Source organism: Rutilus rutilus, assembly GCF_951802725.1.
Source record: "Rutilus rutilus genome assembly, chromosome: 2".
Classification (NCBI taxonomy): Eukaryota; Metazoa; Chordata; class Actinopteri; order Cypriniformes; family Leuciscidae; genus Rutilus; species Rutilus rutilus.
In genome coordinates this window covers 31,080,289-31,104,962 of record NC_140210.1, presented here as the reverse complement: position 1 = coordinate 31,104,962, position 24,674 = coordinate 31,080,289, and the positions used below count along the sequence as shown (strand labels likewise).

The 24,674-nt window shown below is 39.6% G+C and overlaps 1 protein-coding gene across 1 annotated transcript in view; it reads right to left on the bottom strand.

Annotated features, from left to right (window-relative positions):
• hhip (hedgehog interacting protein) overlaps positions 1-22,921 on the bottom strand; it is a 40,234-nt gene extending 17,313 nt beyond the window's left edge. The window contains exons 1-8 of the mRNA XM_084390193.1: positions 22,208-22,921; positions 19,245-19,437; positions 15,321-15,462; positions 7,671-7,872; positions 2,061-2,212; positions 1,042-1,215; positions 777-920; positions 96-217 (exon numbers count right to left, since the gene is read on the bottom strand). Of these exons, the coding sequence (XP_084246319.1) occupies positions 96-217; positions 777-920; positions 1,042-1,215; positions 2,061-2,212; positions 7,671-7,872; positions 15,321-15,462; positions 19,245-19,437; positions 22,208-22,477 (1,399 nt within the window). The 5' untranslated portion in view covers positions 22,478-22,921. The remainder of the gene's footprint in view (positions 1-95; positions 218-776; positions 921-1,041; positions 1,216-2,060; positions 2,213-7,670; positions 7,873-15,320; positions 15,463-19,244; positions 19,438-22,207) is intronic.
• Positions 22,922-24,674: the final 1,753 nt, after the last annotated feature.

Sequence of the window (24,674 nt, the reverse complement as noted above, 5' to 3'; positions counted from 1 at the left end):
GAGTGTTGCCTGGTTGCTTTGCTTGTTGAAAAGCCTTTCTGTCTGTACAGTAATTCATCATGTTTTCAGAAATCAGCCACTTCTAACAGGCATACCATAGTCTTTCCCTTTGATGACCTGTAGAATCCTGCCTGTTGTCGTATTTTTGCCAACAGTATCTGTGCACAGAATCAGCAGACTCCCATTGGTGTCCATGCGGAGCTTATCCACTGCACACCTAGAACACAAATTATTATTTGTAAAATTCATTTTTCAAGACAGCGGCAATGTAAACAACACTGATATTTTTGTTAATATATATAATAATAATATTATATAATATAATATATAATTCTAATTCATAGGTCTCTTAATTCCAGAAAAATCTTAAATCTATGGCACACAATTACATTCTAGAGAACTGTGTGCTTCCAACTTTGTGGTTACAGTTTGGGTGGGCCCTTTTCCAAAGCGAGGTCCATAAATAAATCATTTACAGCGTCTGTTGTAGAGGACTAGCCAGTACAAAGCCCAGACCTGAACCCAAATGAACTGGAAGCCAGACCAGTTTCTGAGCTCACTGATGTTCAAGTCTGAATGGGTGCAAATTCTCACATCCATTTTACAACATATAATGGAAAGACTTCATAGAGCAGCTGTTAGGAAGGACAGACTCCCAAATTATCAGTGGTTTTTAAATTAAATGCCCGACAATTGTTTGAATGTCCCCTTACATTTGGCTATAAATTGTTTTGGGTTTTTTTAGAAAGGAAAGTCAGTGAAATATTTGACCTTACCTTCCTGGGTCATGCAGTCCATGGGAAAAGATTTCAGGGGGCTGATTTGTGCTGTTAAAATAGGGGTTGTTTCTGGGTATAGAGTAGGGCGGACTACAACTATCTGTGTCCACATCCACTCGAAGGACAGATCCTGTGAAATCACTATGGCAGAAAAACACTCCATTGAACATATTTAAAAAAATACTGAAATCACTATTTAGCCTCATAGCTTGACTCATTAATAGAGCCTGATTTATCACAGTTACTGCATTCAGTACTGTACCTTAGACCATCCATCTCCTCCATATCGTCCAAAGTGATCATGCCATCACCTAAAAATATGTGCAGAAGCCCATCAGGCCCAAAGAGGAGCTGACCTCCAAGATGCTTTCGGTGGAGCTCAGCTACTTCCATTAACACTCGAGTAGTCCTCGTGTCGACCTGGTTTGGATTTTTCCTAAAACCAAATATTAAAATAAAACTTTTAAACACAAAACTACATCCATCCAATATATGGAAAATACATTTTCCAAACCGCTTGTCCTATATAGGGTCGCAGGTATGCTGAAGCCTATCTAAGTGTCCCAGGCCATAGAAAACTAAATACATTTAAATACAAAAATAAATTAATATATACTTTTTTTTTTTCATCTGTAAAATAAATTGTAAGATATACAAATATATTTTAATATACTTAATAGTTAAAAAAATTGCACCTAAAAATTAGCACAGAAAAAGAAAAGTCAACAAACTTGCCTAAGCCTGATTATAACTCCCAACCAGATGACACTGGCAAGCTTGACATCTGAAAGGCTAATTTACAATGTGATTAAAACAAAATGTATACTTCAGCATGTTTTGTTAAGGCTGGGTGTTTTGCATTGCAGCTGGGGAGCTAAAAACAATCAGAATGGATGTCAGCTATCGTGATAATTATATGTTGTGATTACATTTCTCTATAAACCATTCATCACTGTCAGTGAAAGCATTTCATGAGGAGCTTGGCTTCTCAAGACGGATCCAAAACCAGATGGAAAACAAACACTACGCATGCACGTCCATGTGTAAAGTGTTTGATCCAAGGCCCTCACCACATAATGACATTGGGGCGACCAAATGTGTGGGTAAAGCTTGGTTTTGTCATCAACAGATTTTTTCCCTTTTTTAAGACAATAATATTATGTTGTTGTTGGTTTTGTAAATCATGACAATATCTGAATATGAAGGAGGATACGTTCTATGATGGCTACGACTGGTTAGTTGCCCCTGTTCTTGGTCAAGCTGTGACTGGTTTCCCATTACCTGGACACCGTGTACTCGACTACACGAAGAATGTGGTCGTGTGGTCCGATAGCCCAACGCTCCTGGTTGGTCGTGTAGGAGACGTAGAACTTTCCATTTTTCTTATAATTGGGGTGGAATGCAAGGCTTAGCAAGCCCCTTTCATCTCCTCCCTGCAAGTCAGATGGGGTACACAAAGAATCCAGAAGTTAATTATGTCCCTTTTTTAGATTGGGCTGGGCTGCAAAATGCTTAAGCAGTGCCTCCCCAAGTCCCCCTCTCTCTCTCTCCTTTTTCTCCGTCTTTCTCCATCTCAGTCTTTCTCCATATGGGGGCCAGTTACCCCATGCCCTCTTGCCCCCTTGCTTTTTTTACCTCCCCTCTCCTTGACTACTGCATTACAAATGATTATAAAACATTTGACTTCATGCAAACCCCCTCCACACCCACCTTTTCACCAACCCTGTCTTGGTTATAGACGCTTGTATTTGGGGCCAGGCTCCTCTGGGATGCCTAGGCCCTCCTTGCGGCCTCCATTGTGAAAGTGATTTGTGTGTGTAATCTTAGGGGGATATCCGTGAATGCAGTGCTGAGTGGCTGAAACAATTCATTAGCTCGCTCGCAGTTCATAGAGAGCACAAAAGTCCAGGATTCCTTTAGTCCCCCCCCTCCCCTCCGTCTCTTTTTTATTTTTAAACCCGTGCAACATTTGAGAGAGGCAAGAAAAAGAATGGACAGAAAAGAAAAAAAACTCCCACTGTCTTGGCAACAAGTTGGAAAACATTGAATTTGCTTGTGTAATAGGTAAAACCTCTCATCCCGCAGGCAACTACATGAGTTGTCACTACTCTGGTGGTCCACTCATCATAGCCTGTTGTAATAAGCAGCTATGTCACGTTAGTTCCTGGGGAAAGTAATAATGTTGGACTTTCCTCCCTTTCATCTTCCCAACTTTGTTTTCTTTCTGGTAACACAATTGAAATGAATGAACGGATTGCTAAGCGTATGCCTCATGAATGAATGAACGAAACAATGAATGAACAAACGGGTTTGAGGAGAATCCCTGAAAAAATGATTGTGATTTAATGCTTTGGGATAAGACATAATGGCAGTTTAATTACAACACATACAGTAACAATTCAATGATATTGGCTGTCAAATAAGTAAACAAACAGAGTTTTCATGAAATTAGCTGTCTGTGCCACCTCTGCGGCATTCCTTTCTCATTTCTCACAGGAATTTAGCAAAAAGAGGTCTTCTGTGGATTGCTGAAGTTAGCGGTGTGGTTCAGCACACGGTACACGCCAAAACATACAGATCATAAATTGGTCAGAGCAGCTCTGTTGGGCTGTGCTGAAGTAATCCAATTCGGATAGGCTTCAAGTGCTAGCGCTTCATCTCTGGAATGCTCCAGAGGAGTTCGAATTGGATCTGTAGGGACACGAATAATAACACTCAGGAGGCCTCTTTAGTTGACCACAAAGCGAAAACACGAGCAAAACTTTGTGGTGCCCATTAAATGTCTGTTCTACATTAGTCAAACACAAAATGAGGTTGGGTTGAGTTAACAGCAGGTTGATATCATTTATCCGTTCTCTCCATTTTCAAATGAAACATTCTTCCTTTCCCCGAAACTCCCTCCCAACATGTTGGACTCCTGATGCACTGACCTGAATCCCAAAACAAACACAGAGGGAGCAGGTCAAGTTAAGAATTCCAGAGAGTCGTATGATCTCAGGCCAGGGACCACCAAAGAACAACTGTAAATTAGCTGAAATATTAGCTTTTTGCTAATGATCGTTCCTTCAACAAGTAGGCACAAAAAAATCTTTACTTTTCCAGGCCCATTCCTCTGGGTTCTACCAAAAACTTAATTAAGAGAAGACAAACTTCATGATAGCCTCCCTCCATCCATCATAGCAGATGTAGGGCTATGTGTACAAGCCTCAGCTTAGTTGCAAAGCTAGTACATATTGTTCCACTGTAGCAGCCACAAGAACGTTTGTTAGACACTTAATTAGGGTAACCTTGCAGCATGCTGATGTCGATAGGAACTCTTCAGCTTTAAAATGTGGCTTCAAAAGAGGTCCTACGCTATGTTATTGTAAGCATTCTGTGCACTGCCTGTTGCTTTGACAGTCCGAAGATTAGGTTGTAACAGCTTCTCAGCAAGAATGCTAGTGAGGGGTCAGATGAATTTGCAGACAGGAACAGAGCGCTATCGCCTCCCTCCAAGCCCCCCACCCAACCCATCGGCAGCTGCTTGCCTTTCAGGACTTGATGCATGGCCTGGCTTGCACATTGTTTCTGAGCACCTTTTGATCCTTATTGGCTCAGGCAATCCTACATAAAGAGGCATTCCACCCGAGCTGATTGGAGAAAAACAATGTGTGCCTACCTCAAAGGCAATCTGAAATGCTCACACTAATTCAGAGCTCCATTTAGTTCAACACAATGAATCCCAAGACCCAAGTCAAATCCCCCTCCTCCACCTGTTAACACACATTAATCCTGTGGCAGCACTGGAGTTCTGGGTGAGGATCGCTCATTTTCAAGCAGTGAAAAGAGCAGATCGAATCGTAGGATAACATTCACTCAATACAGAGGCAGCTCTCTGGAGCAATCCACAAATCTTCTGAATGGCTCTATCACAGGTGCTCATCCTGTCTCGGGGGTCCTCGCAAAGTCTAAACCTCGGCCAGGAACTCAGAGGAAGCTATGCGAGATGACAGCAAAGCAGCGGCTGTTTCTCAAAGAGAACTGTTAAAAGAGTCAAAGGACGAGAGAGGAAAAGGTCCATTTGTCAAAGCTAGGATACTTATTTTTTGACAGAGTCAAGAGCCCTCCTGCTTGTCTAGCTGAAAGAGCTCAACAGCTGTGCGTGTCAAGTGACAGAGTGCACAACATGCTGTGATCTATTTGCTTCGGCAAGAAATATTTTTTTGCAGCTGGACCCCTTGAGTTAGTTGATACACCACAATGGAACTGCGCTCACATTGCGTGCAGATGTCTTATTCACTACATCTAGCAAGGACAACAACAAAGCAGTACCATACTTGTGTACCTATCACATCAACATGGACTGAACCGGGGCTCTTTCACACAAATAGTTTAGAAGATAAACACTTTAGGGCGCTGAAATCTTACACTTCAGGATTTTGCTTGTCACTGTATGACTATTTTTCAGCATCTGGAACCCCGTAACGTGTTCGCAAGACATCTCAAATTAGTTAACTGGTAGTTAACTATTTAAGAGCCCAATAATAGCACTCTTACTTTGCTTAAACTAGTACATGGTAGTCAGGTTGGTGTGGGATTGCACTTTAAAGACTAGCCCCAGATGTGAGACTGTAATAAAGTAGTTTGAAATAAATCAAACTGGACCACAATCCTATGGCATGCTTCCACAGCAGCCAGTGCAATCCACCTTGCGATCTCTATGCAGCAGAAGCAAAATGGCAAAGATGTTTCCGCCTGGCCAAAACCATTAAGGCAGAAGATCAGAATTTGGGTCAGTGACAGATAAGAGTGTCTATGATAAAGAAATATATAACAATAAAACATAATGCCAAACTAAAAGGCTTTTAACAACCTTGTTTTCTATATCACAACAGTTGTATCACCCTGACATTTTTTTTTTTTTTTTTTTTACTTTATGCCCCCAAAATTTATATCAACAATAAATTTTAATCCAGAAATGAAAATCATGTCAGTACATGGAGGAGAGGGTGCCTTTGCTTTTCAGTACAAACATTCTAGCTGTAATCCGAGAAGCGCAAATCGCACAGAATATTTGATAATGTCACAAAGTGTGTGTGCGTGTGTGAGTGAGTGAGTGAGTGAGTGAAGATATATGGTTTCATCAGAGAACACCCACAGTGCTCTGGGAGACTCCCTCAAGTAGACAGAGCATTGTTTTCAAGCAGTTTGGCTTAATTGGCAGTGAGGGGATTGGGCTTGAAGGAAATACAGAACATTAGAATCAAACTCATGATAAAACACTATCATTCCCCTTCATGCCCAAGTTGGGTCCCAGCGGGTCTCGAGGCCTTCCACGGGCACAAAGGGCACATGTCCTGTTGATGCTCCAAGTAAACATGGCTTACTCAGAATGACTTGGACAAACTTGACAGAATAGCACTCTTGGGGAACGCTGGGGCTTGAGCTTACTCTAATTGTCATAATGATTACTTTATCCACAGCCAATTATGTTTAATGATGACAAGTCACATTTGGGGTCTTTCCTGTGGGGCTGTTGACTCCATAATTGCTCCTTCTCCCTTTATACAGTAAGTGAAGCAACAGGAGGTATGCAATATACATAAACTTCCTGTCAAAAAGCAGTCATCTTCCTACATCTCTGGACACTTCCTAAATGAAATGTTCTCGAATTACAGAATGCCTCAGTTCTTGTGGGGGCAGATAAACATCTGTTGTGACACACGCCATAACTACTGCTGACAGACATGCATGTAAGCGAATGCTACAGCTGGCAACATTTCAGCCTTTCTCACTGATCCTCAACAACAAAACACAAGGTTTCCTCTGCTGGCAGTCAAGTTGACAGCAAGCAAACCACACACATAGAAGCCCACATATAGAATGCATTTGTATAATAATATAATTATTGTGCCAACACTATTTTTGGCTTCAATATCACCCTCTATTCAGGTTTTGATTTGTGGTGGGAGGAGAGGAAAAATGGAAATAAATCCATAGAAGTTGTTATTGTGCTCCTTTAAGATTGTATTCTGTTAGGGGGCTTCATTTCTCCCACCTCGGCTTTGTCTGAAAAGGTGCCAAACCAAAATGATGAACAACAGATCTTTCAGGTTTCAGCAAGGCTTACTGATTTATGGAAGACAGACTTCTCTGATGGTGGGAGGTCAGGCTGCATGAATTTCAAATAGCAGCTAGTTCAGAGGCAGATATGTCAGTTTAGCATACGTCAAGTTTAGCTAAAACTCACCATTATTAGCATGCTTAAAAATACTTGTATTAACTAGGATACGATTCTGAATAAACAATCCTGATAAATGTTTAGCATTGTATAATATGTTATAGGTGCACTCTGTCATTTTAGTACATGTTGTGTTAGCCGGCATTTGTCTTGGGCTTGGATGCAACAACATCATGCTAAATAAATAGTTTATAATTAAAGTCACAGTCAAACGGAAGTAGCATCTTTTCTTCCATACTGTGACATACATCAGAGTGGAATTGCAGAAGAAAATATATGTAGGGTGAGGACTTCTATCCATCAGTTGTTAATTGGATTTTGAGATATAGTCATTGCGCTCAAAATTGAATGTGAGATTGCAGTCGCTTTTGAAGGGGCGGGATTTAAGCAGACTAAATGACTGGAGAAGTTCGGCATACGACACCGCATAGAAGTCATTTTCACCAGAATATCAAGTTATGTTATTTCGATTAAACATTACGAGGCCCAAAAAAATTGTACATACATGGATTATTGTTTTCAAGCTCTGAAATAAAAGTTTTTCAGGCCACTGATGAGACTGGAATCTTAATCTGACATAAGTGATTGACTGTAAACATACTGTACATCTCATTTTTATGTCTTTATGTATAACACCTTTTATTGAAGAAAAAGAGCTAAGTGCCACTTACCTTCATACCGCTTTGGACCAGCTTATGAATGTCCAGAAAAGGCTCTTTTAGGAGCTCCATGTTGTATGTTAGGATTCGTACAAAGCCTTCCTTCTCCAAAATAAAAAGCCGCTGTGATCCATCCCCACAATGCACCACGCCAACAGGCTGTCGAAGACCACTGAGGATCTCCTGAGCGCAGTAGCAGTTGTGTTTATGTTTTCTGTTTGAAGGGAATGGCAAGATTATACATTTTGTTAGATTAGTTTATGCATCAGGCTTTAGAACTGTTGTAATTTTTCAATAAAAACAACTAAAAGTCTATTTTTTGTTGTTAACAGTATAACTGTGTAAGTGGAATTGTTATAAACAATTTTTCTGCTTGACAGACTGATTTGGGAGTAGACTGAATAAAACTCCACAGTGGAAGTTCATTTAACACAGTCAGACTTTGGGGGATCTCAAGCTGTGAAACAAGTGTTCCATTAACCACAAGTCACATTTGATGTGGGGACACGCCAGCTCACATTATGCCTTAAATAAAACAAGGGCATCAGCGGTGTGGGTGCTCCAGTTAACAAGCAGTCTTCGAGGGATTTTCCATAGATGTAATAGGGGGTGGACTGGCAGTGAACGTATGTCTGACATCTCGTGCCTGAGCTGTAACGTCAGTCTGACACTCTAGCAGTCACTTTGCCTGATCAGATATGCTGCTTTACTGGCCCTTCGCACTGGGAGATCCGATGAAGAAATATGACGTTCGTTTACAATGACTGTGGGCTCAAGGCCTTCTCAAAACACACAGTGGATTCACAGCTCGTGATTATTTGTCTAAGAAGGTCACACGAAAGTGAGGCATTTATCACGGTTAACACTAAACTGAGGTCAGCAAGAAGATGAAGGTCACACTTCACTGAAAGGTGTCATTAAATCAGATTAGGGAATAACTAGCTAGTGAGACTAGTTACCATTAGTAACATTAGAAACCATAGTAACATGGTCATTGGTTCAACGAATTCAGACTGTTGTAAATGACATCATGCAGATATATATATATATATACTTTATATTTATTTGAATCAATATTCAAAATCAATACAAATCTTTAAAATAAGCATGCTTATACTTTAGATGGCAACTTCTTGTATCTGCAATCCTATTACAGTTTTTTTCACAAATAAAGTAATTGTTTAAAAATATATGAATATGTGAATAAAAAGGAAGTAAACACTGTACCAGGGCACTCAGTAATCTGGTAGTCAGTAATCTGGTAGTTGCCATCAGCAATGGCAATCATATTTTTTCAAATAAAGACAAGGTAATGCTAACTTTACATAAAGCGTGAAAACTATATGAATATGACGGTGAGCAACTGGATATAGCACAGCATATTTTAAAATGAAGGATTTAAAGTTTTTCGACCGCGTCTCCTGTGAAGCTGATCTTCTGTTCGCATTCACTCACTTTGCACGGACCGACCATCACTCGCAGTAACACGTTTATGCACGCTACAAATGCACACTTCACAACAGATCACAGATGGATTCGGTTAAATCTGCAAGATTTGTGAAATTAAATGTTCATTAGATATTCAGAGATTTGTTTAAATGATGTAGGTGCGCATTTGCTGAAAGTTGACGGTAAATGAGAAAGTATTTTAGCCTGATTGTTTGCCTTTTCTGTAAAAAATAATATAAAAGCAAAGCTTTACTTTTTCGTAACAAATAATATAAAAGCAAAGCTTTACTTTTTCGCATACCATTTACTTTCTTTGTTTACCAGTTCTGTCTAACAAAGTATTAGATATGACTGACAGAGATCGTAAACAAACAAAGTCGTAGAATGTGAGTGAGCGCTGTGTGATTAGCCGCAGCGGCTCTCTACCATAGACAGTAAAAGAAATGGACACAGCGACCCCATAGACTTCAATGGAGAAAAGTGAAGCAAATTAGAAGCACTCACTTCCTGATGGCTGAGCATACTGCGCAGACTCAAACTGACCTTGATGACGTAGATGTGACGTGAGCAACCTGTCTGACAGTTGTAAGTCTTCTAGTAGCTGTGCCAAGAGAAATCTGAATCATTCCCTTCTGAATCTTGCGGAAAGCATGAGTAGGAGCTGTCCATGAGCTAGGAGCAGGAGCAACTTTATGACTCTCTATGGGCTTCTCCCTTGACTTTATCGGACTTTATGCCTCCACGTACCCCCGATTGACTGAGAGCTTCTTCTCCTGTCTATCCGGTTAATTTCCAGAGAGTCGCGTGGTTATGACGCAATCGTTAGCCTATTTTTACAAAAACTGCTTCTACGGGGCCATAACGTAAGATACAAGGTAATGGAGCCTTTTATACATTGTCGTGTTTCTTTAGAAATAAACAATGGACAAATAGAGTCTTTAAACGCCTCAGATGTAAGCCAAAAGGAATGGGAGTCAATGGAATGCTAACAGCAGGTGATGGCTTGTTTGCCAATGGCGGCCCCCGGGGATGGTATGCTTTCCTGGTGCTGGATTACCCCCCTACACTCAGGCGCTGGTGTTCTCAGCACCGCCCGTCAAAATAAAAGTCCGGAGCGCCGTCAAAATAAAAGTCCCTCTTCCAACATATCGGCCAATCAGAAAAACTTATCGGCCAATGCCGATATTTAAAAGATGCCAAATATCGGCAGATATATCGGTCTTGGCGATATATCGGTCGACCACTACTTGAAATGGCCTGAAAACATGATGACTGTGTGAGTTTTTTAATGAGCAATCAGCTTGGTGAAATTAAAGGTACATCTTCGTGTCTGTGACGAGGGGTGCTTCTCAATATCCCTCCTCATCTCCTCACTCCTCCGTCCTCCATCCTATGACCCGGAAACCGATCGAGCTCAGCCATCTTGTAGGACATCTCAATTCTCTAATTGCACCGCAAGGAGTCGAGGAGTGAGGAGGCTTCCTGAGGAGTCATGAGCGAGGATACACAAGTGTATCCTATGCGGAAGAGTTTTATCGACTAAAACGTGACGCACATATAAATTCTCCTCCCCCTTCACATCGGTCACAAACATTTTAATTTATACTTTACCTTTGCAGTTTATATAAACCACACATCTCACATATTTCAACAGGGTATCTTGCTTTATTATAATTTATTATGAATTTCCTAAATAAACAAACTTCAACAACATAAGGGCAGATCCTTTGAGCACTGCTGATGACGCAGTGAAGTGACGCTCGAGTGATCAAGTATTCCAATGTATAAAAAAAGCTTTCATTCGATTCCTCCGTCCTCATTATCTTTCCTTGCAGCCTTCCCTCGCATCCTACAGGGGGTGGAGCTGAGACACGAGGAAAGGAGGCAAGAAAAGGAAACGAGGATGCACAAATAAGAAATGAGAAGCACCCGAGTGTTTATCGAGCATAATGACTAATGATCCCACAATAAGTTGACTATTCAAAGAACAGCTGAACATCAGTTCACAAATAAAATATATTGTTTAAATTGTTACTGTCTTTAATTATTGAACGCATGCAAAAATGCTTAAAACATTAACTTGATGAGATTTATATTTGTTTTTAATAAATAGACCATTGATTACATTGTTAATGTAAAAATACAAAATTGAATTAAATTTGGTTTATTTTTTTCTTTGTTTCTCTTTTTAAAGTAATGTTTATTTAACCAGGAAAATGTGACAACATTAAGTGTAACTGGAACATGAATTTAAGTTTGAGTTATTTAAAAAAAACATACAAAAAATCTATGAGGACTTAGCCTCCTCATTTCAGAACACCACTGCACACTACTGTCTCGTAGGCAGGGTTTGAAATTAACTTTTTCACTCACCGGCCACTTTGGCTACTAAATTTTTAAGTTACCGGTCATTCAGAACTTCTACTAGCCAAAAAAAAAAAAGAAAAAAAAAAAAAGATTAACTACGACAGCTTATATATGTATTATAAAATATATATATACAGTATATAAAATTTGGATTTCATACATTTAGTTCTTATTCAAACAAAATCCTGTTATCCAGCCATCTCCTCCCTTCTTTCATCCAGATCCTTTTCACCAAAAATGACAGATCAATACAGTACAAAGAACATAAAAATGTAGGATGCTGGAAAATAAAAATGTCTTTTTGTTAACCAAATACTTTTTTTCAAGCGCGCCGTTATTTGTTGTGCAGTGATGGTCATGTCCAAGTAAGCCAGATATGAGCAGATTCTGCACAATTAGCTGTATTTAATATATCATGATGACTCACGAGGTGAGTATTTGCATTAAATCAGTGCAGATTTGTTTTACACGAACTTCCACGAAGTGAGTAAACATAACAAGTAACCTGCCAAATTGGCTAGTGATTTGACAGCGTTACTTTTACCCGCATTTGGCGGGTTGGCGGGTGTTAATTTCAAACCCTGCTCGTAGGCTATATGCGGTTTATTTACCGAATGTATGCCGATCCTTACGCATTTACACTCATTAGCACCCTTCAAGAACAGTGCTAATTGTTGAAGAACAGTGCTAATATATATATATACATACATATATATATATATATATATATATATATATATATATATATATATATATATATGTAAATGGAATGAAAGATACACAGTTGTAATCGGAATTATTCAACCCCCCATTGCAAATCAGGTTTATTGGCAACATTTTCAGACTTTCAGCTGTTTTGCAATGAACAAATCAAGTCAAGTGGTTTCCCCAAATTCAACTGAAAATGCAACTTTTAATGACTTCTGCAGTCTCAAAATTATTCAACCCCTTCATGGCAAGCATCTTTAGTACTAGAACACCCTTTTGCTGTTATGACCTGCAAACTAGATGTATAACCAGACACCAGCTTCTGGCAGCGTTGCTGAGGAATCTTAGCCCATTCCTCATGAGCAATGGCCTCCGGTTCAGTAATATTCTGGGGTTTGAGTACTGCAACCGCCTTCTTCAAATACCACCAGAGATTTTCTATGGAGTTCAAGTCAGGTGACTGTGATGGCCACTGTATAATATTCCAGGATAATATTCTTCTGCAACCAAGCCTTGGTGGATTTTGAGGTATGATTGGGATCATTGTACTGTTGGAGGGTCAAATGACACCCAAGCTTCAGCTTCCTCACTGACGGCATGACGTTTCTCCTACGATTTCCTGATACTTCAATGAATCCATCTTGCATTCCACAGGCGCCATGTTTCCAGTGACAGAGGATGAAAAGCAGCCCCAGAGCATCAACGAGCCACCACCATGCTGAACTGTAGACAGTGTTCTTTTCAGCATATGCTTCATTTTTCTTCCTCCAGACATACCGCTGATCCATAGGGGCGAAAAGTCCCAGAATCCTAAAACTTCTGTGAATTTTTAATATCATTTTGAGCAAATTGGAGCTGCCTTTTTAGTCCTTTTGAGTCAGTAGTGGTGTACATCTTGGAGTTCTGGCATGGAAAGTTTCGCATGCGTTTAGTACGTGCCTTACTGTTCAAGATGAAACCTCAGTGCCTGTTGCCACCAAGTCTTACTGCAGGTCTTTTGCAGTCACTTGAGGGTTTTTCTGAACCTGCCTTCTAAGAAATCTGGTTGCAGCCATTGAGAGCTTCCTTTTTCTGCCCCGTCCAGGTAATGTACCTGGTAACCACTGTTACTTTACATTTGAACTTGCAAACTATGCTTCCAATGGTGTCTTTAGGAACAGTTAGTTCCTTCGCTATCTTTTTGTATCCTGTTCCTTGTTTGTGAAGGGCGATGATATCTTCTCTTAACTTTATGGACCATTGTTTTTGACTTAGCCATTTTTCTAACATGCAGTCAAATGTGACACTCAACAAACCTAGCCAGTTCAAATATTTCATGTGTTCTAGCTCAAGTACACCTGGTGCAACTAATAAAGTTGCATCAGGTGTGCTTGCGATAACACCTGTTTTGCAGATTTGTACTGTTATGAGGTATTCTATTCAGGGGGGTGAATAATTTTGAGACTGCAGAAGTCATTAAAAGTTGCATTTTCAGTTGAATTTTGTAGAAATCACTTGAAACATTTGTTGTGTTGAGCAATTTCAATTACTTTAGTTTGATTTGTTCACTGCAAACAGCTGAAAGTCTGTAAATTGTGCCAATAAATCTGATTTGCAATGGGGGTTGAATAATTTTGATTACAACTGTAGAATGTACTACGTTAGATTGCTTATTTTCCACAAGAGCATGATCTTTTTAAGTCCACATGTCATTCTAATAAGAAACTATGCTTCTAAGCACAGATCGAGAGCTTTAGTTCCAACCACACAAATTTGCGATGCTGTTTGAGAATGTACGTTGGAACTATGGTGTCGGGAAATGCCAAATCGTTGAACTATGTTAGTAACAACAGAACTTGTGACCATAGTTGGCTAACGATGATTTTGGGAAACACATCCCAGATCCGTTGGGTCCTACAGGTGGTATTGTTGACTGCACATATATATCCATTATTATAAGTTGTGCAAAGTGAATAACACTATTCTGACTGAGGTTACAATCAGCAGGATAATTTTTTCTCAGAGCCGGTCTCAGTTGACATCCGTCACCGTCTCCTGTCACAAATAGTCAAAGCCTTCTGACTGTCACTAGTGGATCAGAGCTCCTGCAGTATAAGCACTTTCTTTGTGTTCTTAAAGCTGGCTAAACTCAGTCTGGACACAAAGCTCTGGCTTGGAAAGGGGGACAGTGGACCAGTCAATGAGTACATGCAGGAATGTTGTGACATGGAAATTTAGTCAGGCGTGTCTTGTCTCTGGTGACCTTGTTCAGGCTACCCTTATGATCAAGTAGTCAAAGCAGGTCAGTCATACTGGGCCATGGGACATGGGGTGACGGTAAGGAAGTTTCTCTCATGCCTGATGATGAATTTTGTTACAGGCAGATGTCATTACACATAATAATTCACCCAAAACATGGTCTTTTTGTCATTATTTAAGCACCCTCATGTCAATTTTGAATAATGTACTGGACCCTCTTTTCTATTCAGACGCTTTCAAGTTTCAAAAAGGATGCAAAATTACTGTAAAAGTACTCCATACAACTTCATTAGATTCATTAGATTCCAAGTTTTCTGAAGCCATACAGAACCATTTGTGACTAAATCAAAGTGGTTATTCATTGATAATCTTCCTTGTCATTGGCTGTTGCAACAAGATTGAGTCTGAGCTGAACTTCAGAACCAGTTAGTCCAAATAATTTATGAATCATTCAAACTGGTTTTGTGAACTTGATCATCCGATTCATCAAAAAGAACGATTAGTTCTCATATCAGACATTGTTACTTCTCTTCTATACTCTCATCGACGTGCCAAGGAGCACTAGGGCAGGTGTCAAGAGTTTTATGAATATTTTTATCGTTTGTTAAAAATGTTATTGTATGACTTTAGAAGACAAGGTACTATATATTTCCTACAAGTCATGTGGACCATTAGCATTTTAAAGCTTGATAGCCCCATTTCACTTTCATTGTAGTGCAAAGATTGGCCAAGATATTCTTCATAAATTAACTCTTAATTTTGTCAGAATTTTGGGTGAACTATTCTTGTATGATTTAAAAACTCTATTGAATATACCATATAAAACAAATTAAGCTTAAATCAGAATTGTGTTTTCAACAGTAATAAAAAAATAAAAATGTGTGTAAAACTTAAATATACCTGTTAATCCCTTCTATTTTTTCATCTAACAGGTAGTTGGAATCTCGGCGCAACTGCTTTCGGTGAAAATCTGGAAAGCACAGCCCACCGTCCTTCCTTCCATAGTACTGGCAGAACTCATCCACGTCGGCTTGGAACAGTTCTAAAAAACACAGACAGATAGACAACTGGTCTCAGCCTGAGATAGACACCACACAGGGTCCATTGATGATGTAATAACCTCCAAAACCAACTGAATCCCCTACAGTCAAAGCTGTACTCGAGTCAAGTATGTCCTCAGCCATCAGACTGCTTATTGTGTGGGCGTTTTGGTGGTGATTCCGGTGCCAAGCTTAATTCCAATCTTGTCTATGGTGCATTTATAAAGTACTGAGTCTCAAATGAAGACATTTGTTTTTGCCTCTCATATCTGACAAGTGCAAGCCATGGTCATTCATACTGGTCCAGATCTTTAACCATTTGTTATAAACGGTCATATTTGACAGAGCCACATTGATACACACTTCTGAGTGCTACAATTATGTGATGGTTGAACCCCAGTGAGGTATTATAAACCATTTCAGACATGTGTGGTCCGTATGTTGAGTTTAATTAAACCCAAAAATGCCAAACGGTCAATGCTCAATCTGTATCTACTTCACTGTTAAATTTTTCAGTAGAAACATGCAGGTCAAGTCCAAATAAATGATAAGTGCACACCCAAACTGATTGATTATATTTCAGAGATTAGGTCTGCTTGCTTACTTTCAGGGAAAACACCCTTATTTATTTCTCCAATAGTAGCCAAGATAATTCCACCATCTAGAGTTGAGGAATGTGCAATGAAAAACCTGAAAAATTAAGCATGTGGCAAAAATAAATCGTGGTCAGTTTCTAGGAACTGTCTTCCTTTTGGCTGAATGAGTAGTAGGACGATGAGGGGAGAGAACAGGACTCGGTTTGGTAGCCGAGACCAGCGTGACCTAAAAACCACACTGATATGGTTACCACCTTAGCTAAACCCTCTCATGGGGAGGAGTAGAGCAAATACAGCAGTGATAGAAACACAAACACACTCCTCTCCCTCCTTTCATCTCCAACGAGTCCCCCATGCTGTCTGAGGAAGGGGGCTACGGGTGGGAGTGAGGCAGCAGCACCAACAACAGAGGTGATAGGATATCCCTAAACATCTAAACACAACAGTGAGATCAAACACACAAGCACACCCACCACTACCTACACTCACACTGCCATGCCACCCACACACAAACCACAGTGGTTATCTTGGGCCTGCTGTTGTGAGAAGTAAGGGTCTGGGAGTTATTGTCAATAACTGTGAGATCAGAACCTTTACGCAGTTCCCACACTTTCAATTTCCATAATTTTTCCATGTCCTTTCAATGTCAATGTTATTTTGGATTGCTGGATAAGTATTTTTAGAAATCATTTTGATTGATTGGGTCTGTGCTGATGAGGGGTGTGGATATATCCTCTCAAAAGCGACAGGCCAAGTCTTAAACTTCTATTTGATTAGATTTTTCATCCAGTTCTGCAATAGCAATACATTGAAAAGACAACTGCTATAAAATTTATACTCTGGAACTGAAACACTTTTCCTTAACCTAAGGGGACTGAAAGTAAACAGCATGAAAATATGAAGGCATATTTTACTCTTGAAAACCAATCTGCAATCATGGTCTAAAAACATGCTTAAAAAATATGTACATGAATGACTCACATGAACTGTCTAATTTGAACAAACATGTAACTTCCCCAAACACGGCAAAAACACTGTGTGGCCTTAACTATGGTCTCAGCCCCTCCACAATACTTTCGAGTTTTATTGTACTGGCCTACGAAAAACAGGACAGAGAGAAAAAGTCTCCACATCCTTAGCGCTATAGTTATACTTCCATCTGGTTATCTTCCGAAGCAACCTGGGTGGCCACCCAAAGTACTTGACATCTTGATGCACTTCAGCAGTTTTACATATACACAACCTTTATAGAAAAATAAATGTGTCATTCGTCACCACATATGCTGATTTGGGAGGCGGAGAGGGGAGGGGGTAAGTCTTTTGGCCCCAGCTCCTGTTCTCAGAGACTTTACCACTATTTTTCTCTCTCTCTCTCCTTCCCATAGGCTTCCTCCTTGTGCAAAAAGTCGAAACGGACTGCACACACTTATTTATCTGTTTTATGGAGGAAGACCAAGAGGTAAACTGTATGTATACAGTGTCTGATTTGTTGGTCTATCCGTATTTCCGTGGGTGCATATGTGCGTGTTGCTCTCTGTTTGCATATCGGCCCCCATCTAATCTGTTATGGCTGCGCTGATAGGAAGAAGGTTTGGTCTGGCGGCCAGCTTTCTGCATACCATTCCAACTGATGGAATGCATCATGCAGCGAATGTTGCAACACTATAGAGCAGCTATGGGATGTTTGCTCCTGATGTCATTCATGTTTGGGAGAAAATACAAACCTTATGATGGCTTAGAGCTTTTCAGGTCTTCGGACTCCTCCCCTCTGCCATCTGTTCCCCCCCCCCCCATTTCAGAGGCCTTAATGTTTGTCTTTTCATTGAACGTAGGCTGCCACCAAGAAAAACAAACTGATTATATGTGAGCATTGCCTTGAACAGCCCTCGTTTTCCACTGCATCCTGTAAAGTGTGTGTGTTCTGCTGGTGAGCTGAGGTGTGAGTGTCAGTCATGTCTAGACCGTAGTCAGACCGCGCACACACACATACCCAGAGACAGATGCACATAAACACCAAACACATCTTGGCAGGCTGTGCTGACGTAAAATAAGATGCTTGCCAAAGGACCAAGGGGAAGAAACAGGTCATAAAATCATTCATTTACAGCTACAGATTTTCAAGCTTTGTTTGGGGCATGTGTCCGCCAATGTGTGTTTACATGTAAGCTTAACAACTATGATAAAGTTTGAAAAGCTATTACAGGATTTTTGAGAGATCAAAATAGGGAACACTGAATGGACCTCAATGGTAAATGCCAACGTAGCAACATAAAGAAGGATTAAAGGTATTCATTAACATTATTTTCATGTGATTTAATAAAGATTGTCTTATGAGACTGCTTCAAGGTGGGATCTGAGCTAAGGTATGTTCTTGAGTTCCTCATTCTGTTTTTGAATTCTCCATTCCGCTGCCATTGGATTCATTAATATTCAACAATAAAATATTTCATATTTAATTTTAAATATAAAATATTTAACTAGTTTAATTATTACCATTTATATATTATATTTTAAATGCTTATATAATACTATTAATTTTAAGCTTTTTTGTGATACCTGAAAGAAAGAACCTGCAACAAGTGGTTCCTGAATGGAATCTGCCGAACATCAGATTAAACAACCTCTCTGTTTCAAAGTTTGCCATGCATATCTGCCACATATATTTGTTTTCTCCCACAATAGGGGGGTTATGCGCAACAAACTTCCATCTGTAAAACAGGTTGCATCTCTTCCGGTTCAGGTCTTTTGTAAGTGCTTCATTAAATATAGAGCTGTTTCACACAAGCAAGCAAAGATGAGCATAACCAATGCCCATCACATATGCAGATTGATATGTAAAAGTTTTTTTTTTTTTTTTTTTGCTTCTCACTAACATTTAGATATGTTAGTGAGAAGAATAGTGGCAACAATAAAAATAACTAGCAAGGTTGGCTGATTACCTTAAAATCCATAGATATCGCCATAATTCCGTACTGCCGTTAACACTTTCTCCGACAAGTGGATGCAATGAGACCTGTTTCCATGTTTCCCTGTTTGTTCATGTGACGTTTGACATAAAGCCTATAAAACTTTCCAGTCTGATACATTAATCAATCTGAGGTCATTGGTTCAGAATAATTGTAATACATGTGTCTGAAGAGTTACTGATGATCTTTATGCAAAACTCTAGTATGTATTTAGTTTGTTACCTGGTACGTGTCCCCGACAGGTGTAGTAGAACTCTTGGCAGTAGTCGTGGCATAAGCGGGGTAGATCTTGTTCTCTGTGTGGTGATTTTTCAAGTTTGGGTGAGTGGAAGAGCATCTGGGCATGTGGTGAGCAATGGGCACACTTAATCTCCTCCAGAAGTCTAGAACACTCTGTGTTATTGGTTGAGAAGATCTGAGGAGAAAAAAGGGTTCTAATTGAATGGTTAATTCATATTTTACTTATGCTACAAAGTTCTTCCTATATAATGACTGTATATCATAGGGGAAAAAACGATGCGGTTTGACACACATTTTTTGGAATGTTTTCTAGTTAATTGGACGCAATTCACATTCTAAACATCTTTCTTAACAAACACCACACATCCATGTGGACTTGATTTCTCCTGATTTGTTTATTTGAGCTCACAAACAGCTAAGCCAAAATTGCACCTCGCATGGCAGCTGAGAGCTGAACCCATGCTGGAGCGAACGGATCGAAATGAGGATACTCAAAATGTTTCTTAAGACACCAAGCAAAAGTAAACAGTAGATTAGGGCAGTGAAAATGAGCAGGCTTATTTATGTAACAAATTAGCTGTAATAAAACAACAATGTAATCTGCTCCCTTCCTCAGACATGTGCCTGGGCCACAGCAGTCTGGTAAACCTCCCTCTCTCTCTGTGTGAGGTCCATGTGTAAACACCAATTTACAGATAGACGGGCACATCATTCCTGTGCTGGTATCAACAAATTAGCAGTCTGTCCAAGTCAATTAGACCAACACACCCAGCAGACAGCGTATAGACAGCCCAGCTCCTTCCCGGCCCACTGCTCTGCATAGTAAACCATTTGGACAGATTTCTTTGATTTTGATTCTCCAGATTCTTTCAAGTGAGTCAAAACCATCTTTGTGCATGGAAGATAAAACGGTGTCCAAAAATGTATTGACACCTCCATATGAACCAGATAGTCTAAAATTGTGTCAATTTTCAAGCTATGGTCTGTCTTGCAGTGGTTGGTGTGTTACCCTGGTCTGTGAGTGGCAACTCTCCTGCTTTAAATTGCCCATTGATTTAGTGAGCCATGGACTGGCACATGGTCCATGGAGAGAAGCATTTGTGTGCTCTCAACCATGCACTCTTCCCATATGTTGCTGGGATGGGCTCCAATGTTGCCATCAGCCTCACCAGCAACAAGAGGACCTTTGTTTTTTTGTATTTTCCAAAAAATGCCAAAAAGTTGTTCAAAGCTGCTTCAAATCACACCACGGTCTACATCACAGCCTTTTAATGCCATATGTAACTACCGTTGAAACATGCCAGCTCAAATAAGAGGCATATACGAGTTTAGGTCCAACTGTCCATTACTCAACAGAGATTTTGGGAGGCTTGTTAATAGCAGATCCTTAGAAATGGTGTTGCTCGGCATCAAAATGGTAATATGTCTACATTTAGATTACTAATCTATTGATAGTCATGTTTATATAGTGAAATCTGAGCAGATGTTGGGATCATCCATCACAGCACACAATATCCTTTGTCACTGAAACTGACAGAACAAGCGTAAACACACAAAGACTAATTTGAAAACAATCGCTTGTCATTAAGCGACAAACAGTAAGGGCAGCTACAACCTCACAAGTTCTCAGTGAGGTGCAGGAAAGGTGATCAACGATCGAAGTTACCGCAACTATAACAGTCAACAAATAGATTATTTAAAGAATGAATCACCTGACATGATTCACACAATTCACAGTTCTTCAACCCCCCCAAATGAAACCACAACTGAGCTAACTTCCCCACAAAACCTGTAAGCTTAGTATTGAACCGCTTAAGTGAAACCATTTTGGCCGTCTGGGAATTGATGTAAGTAAGTTTGGGGTGGGGAGCAGGACAAATGCTCCCTCTCAAAGGCATTAACCAACACTTGGACAGAGCCAAGGACTGGGGGAGAATGATGTTCTCCAGCTTCACCCATTAGTGAAACTAACAAACACAATGGTGTTGTTGTTATTCTTTTGCCATAAGCAAAAAGACTCCGTGTGTGGGCAGTGTAGTGGGGAGGAGGAGATGTCGACTCTTTTTTGTTCCTTTCAGCCTCGCTCTTATTTGCATGACTTGAGCAAATTAAATGATGCAATATGGCTTTTTGTCACAAACCGACGTGCGATGCCACCCAGCCGCGTATGTCGATTTGCGGAGGTTGTTTACATGAGAAAAGAGAGATTTCATTGCATAGAATGTGTTCATTGATAAAACTATTGAGATGAATCTTCTCACGTCTATAGAAAGCCTCAGAAAGGTGCGATTCATTACCGATCAAGAGACATTTGTGTCCCATCTGTTTTATGTAAATCGTATCCATTACTAAAGAGAAGCATATGCTGTCAATGAAACATCAGCGTGAAAGTTGCGCAAAATAGGTAGTGTATACATACAAACATTTAACTGATTTTGAGAGCCATGCAGATTAAGGAAATAATATTTTTGCAGCAGTGAAGCGATTTCATTCATACGCGTGCCTCGTGTTCGCGAGTGAATAGCAGATCAGGATGGAAACACTGCACGCGTTCTTACCTCCGTCCGAGCTGTTTTTAATTGTTTTTTCAATGTAAACACTCGCGCGACGTACGTGTTTGGCAATTGCGAAAGGTCCCACTGTGTTTATAAGTGTCTCGTTCCATGTTTAAAGACGCCGTGTCATGGTAAAACAAGTTAAACTTTTAAAAACGCGTCTCGAGACTTGTGCGTTCTATTTTCGCTGCACTCACAGTTCATTAAACGCGTTGAATGCATGCTACTGTATGCATACTGCTCACATGTAGGCTATCCATATGTTCATTACACGAATTCCCATTCTTCTTCTGCATACTGCTGTTACAAACATCTCATAATCAATTTATGAACCAGTTGCCATAACAAAACACGCATGATAATTTGAGGTTACAAGAAGCCTGAACATACCCGAGCATCTCTCCGATGGAGTATTTGATATGGAGCCCTCCTGGACGGACAGCAGGACACGCGAGGATAGAGCCTGTGACAAACCTCCCCTCCACCGCTTCCCTCCAGTGACAGTTTTCTCTCCTTCTTCTTCAGGCGTTTCGGCAGACTTCCATCGTAACATCTCCTCCTCCTTGGACTTAATTCTCCTTTCTCGCCGAATTTCGCATCACCACATTCCCAAAAATTGGCCGCGACGGCCAACAAGAGCACAAATTGCAAATGCTTCATTTTACAGGGATTAAACCAAGCGAAACACGCGACTGCTCAGAAATAAATAGGACTGCTGTATGACAGTCCCCACGCGTCCAGAAAGTTGTTATAAAATAACTAAGCAACTATTCATTAATAAAGTAGTCTGAATTAAATTATAGTTAAGATATTAAACAAATAACAAACAAAAAATACGATAATAAATTAAGACAAGTGCTGGTTATGATGTTGTTAAAATGAAAAAAAAAAAAAACTGATATTGTATATTAATGCGAAATTAAATATGTATATATATATAAAAAAAAGAAAAAGAAAAGTGATCAGGTTATAGGCCTATACAGAAATCGTAGTAGTACGTCTCCTTGCCAAAAAGTTAAATCCCGTTGGTGCACAAAGGTTGATGCGTGTGATCAAAAGTTGCACTAAGTTGTCTGATGCATGCTCTTCAGTGCACTCACATGTTTCTCTTTGCTCTTTCCACCTTCTTTTTAACCAGCGCGCGAGAAGGGGAACGCGCACGATGACGTCTATCCAGTCCGGGAACGCGCATCATGGTGTAGCCTACGTAAAGAAAAGGTATTATACACTATAAAAGTGTTAGTAATTTTAACGGGGAACATTTTTTTTTAATTGCAGCAGTACAAACCAATTATAAAACAACTATAAAATATTGATATATTTTTCAGCTGTAAGTAAGAATTTATAACATATGGCAGATGAACATTCCCAGATCATCACATTTGTTTAGATTGATTTTAGTTTGTTTTTATTTTTGTTATCAGCTAAAATGGAGTGTTTTATGTTCCATTTTATATTATTTATTTCATATTTATTGCATTATTTCACAGTCATGTGTCATCCTGATTTTGTCTTTGTGTGTGGCACCGTGCTCTGCGTTCATGTAATATCAAACACCACAAAAACCTTTAAGTCTATAATAAATGTTACATTTAGCTTCAAATGTTATTAGATATTATTAATATTAATAATAACATTACTAAAATCACTTACATTAATATTGTTAAGTGAGGATCAATCGATTCCCCTTTATAAAACAAAGCTACAATTAAATAGTGTAAAATATACAGTCACCAACAGTACAGTATAGTTTTCTGGCAACCACTGATACTTACCATAATATGCCCAAAAATGAAAATTCTGTCATCATTCCCTCACCCTCATGTCGTTCCAAACCTGTATGACTTCTTTCTTTTTAGGGTGAGACAACATGAGGGTAAAGGATGGATTCCACTCCATTTTATTATTATTATTATAAAAAAAAAAAAAAATAAAAAAAAAAAAGTCTTACGGGTTACACTTTATTTTAAGGTGTCGTTGTTACAGTGTAATTAGACATTTAAGTACTGAGTAATATTAAGTAACTACATGTACTTACTATAGGGATAGGGTAGGATTAGGTTTTGGTTGAGGGTTAGTTGCATGCAATTATGCATAATTTATAGTTATTCCTATAGAAGCTACATGTAACATATGTAACAATGACAATGTAAAATAAAGTGTTACCATCTTAAGAAAATAATTTATACCCTTTGCATTTGCTCTTAGTTCAAAGTCATAGACTTTGTGGATTTAGATGAGGAAATGGTTACTGAATAACCTAAATGCAACACATGAGATAATGTAAATCTGTATCTCTCTAATACATTATCTCTCCTGTATTGTATATTTATTTATGCACTTGCTCAGTTAATTATTTCTATTAGATGCTAACTTCCAACGGCTCTGTAGGAGATCAGGGGCTACAGCAGGACAGTTTGTTGATCTGAGTGTCTGACACTCTTACGTTAACAGAGTTGTGAGAATGTCTGGCATTCTTGCTCTTCAGAGGGTTTCTGATAAGAGTGAGCCAAACGCAGGACAAGTCTTCTTTTCTTCTCATCTATAGAGAGATCTTCAGATTGCAGGTCCAGAGGGGAATATCCTCTCAGAACAGACCTCAGTTGCATTAGTTGCAATCAGTCGCATTACCGCACCTGTTCATCCTTGGGGGTCCAGCACTGACCAGAACACTGGCTGATTATCAGCAGAGATCAGGAGTTGCAGGAATCCACAGTGATTGGACTGTTGGGTAATTATGGAAATAGCCCTGAGTGTTGAACAGCCTGCCACCATATTCAGCCAGGCCTGCTCTATGTTCAGAAGCGGGCCAGCCTATTTGATCTGTCTCATTGCATGCATGGTAAATATGACATGA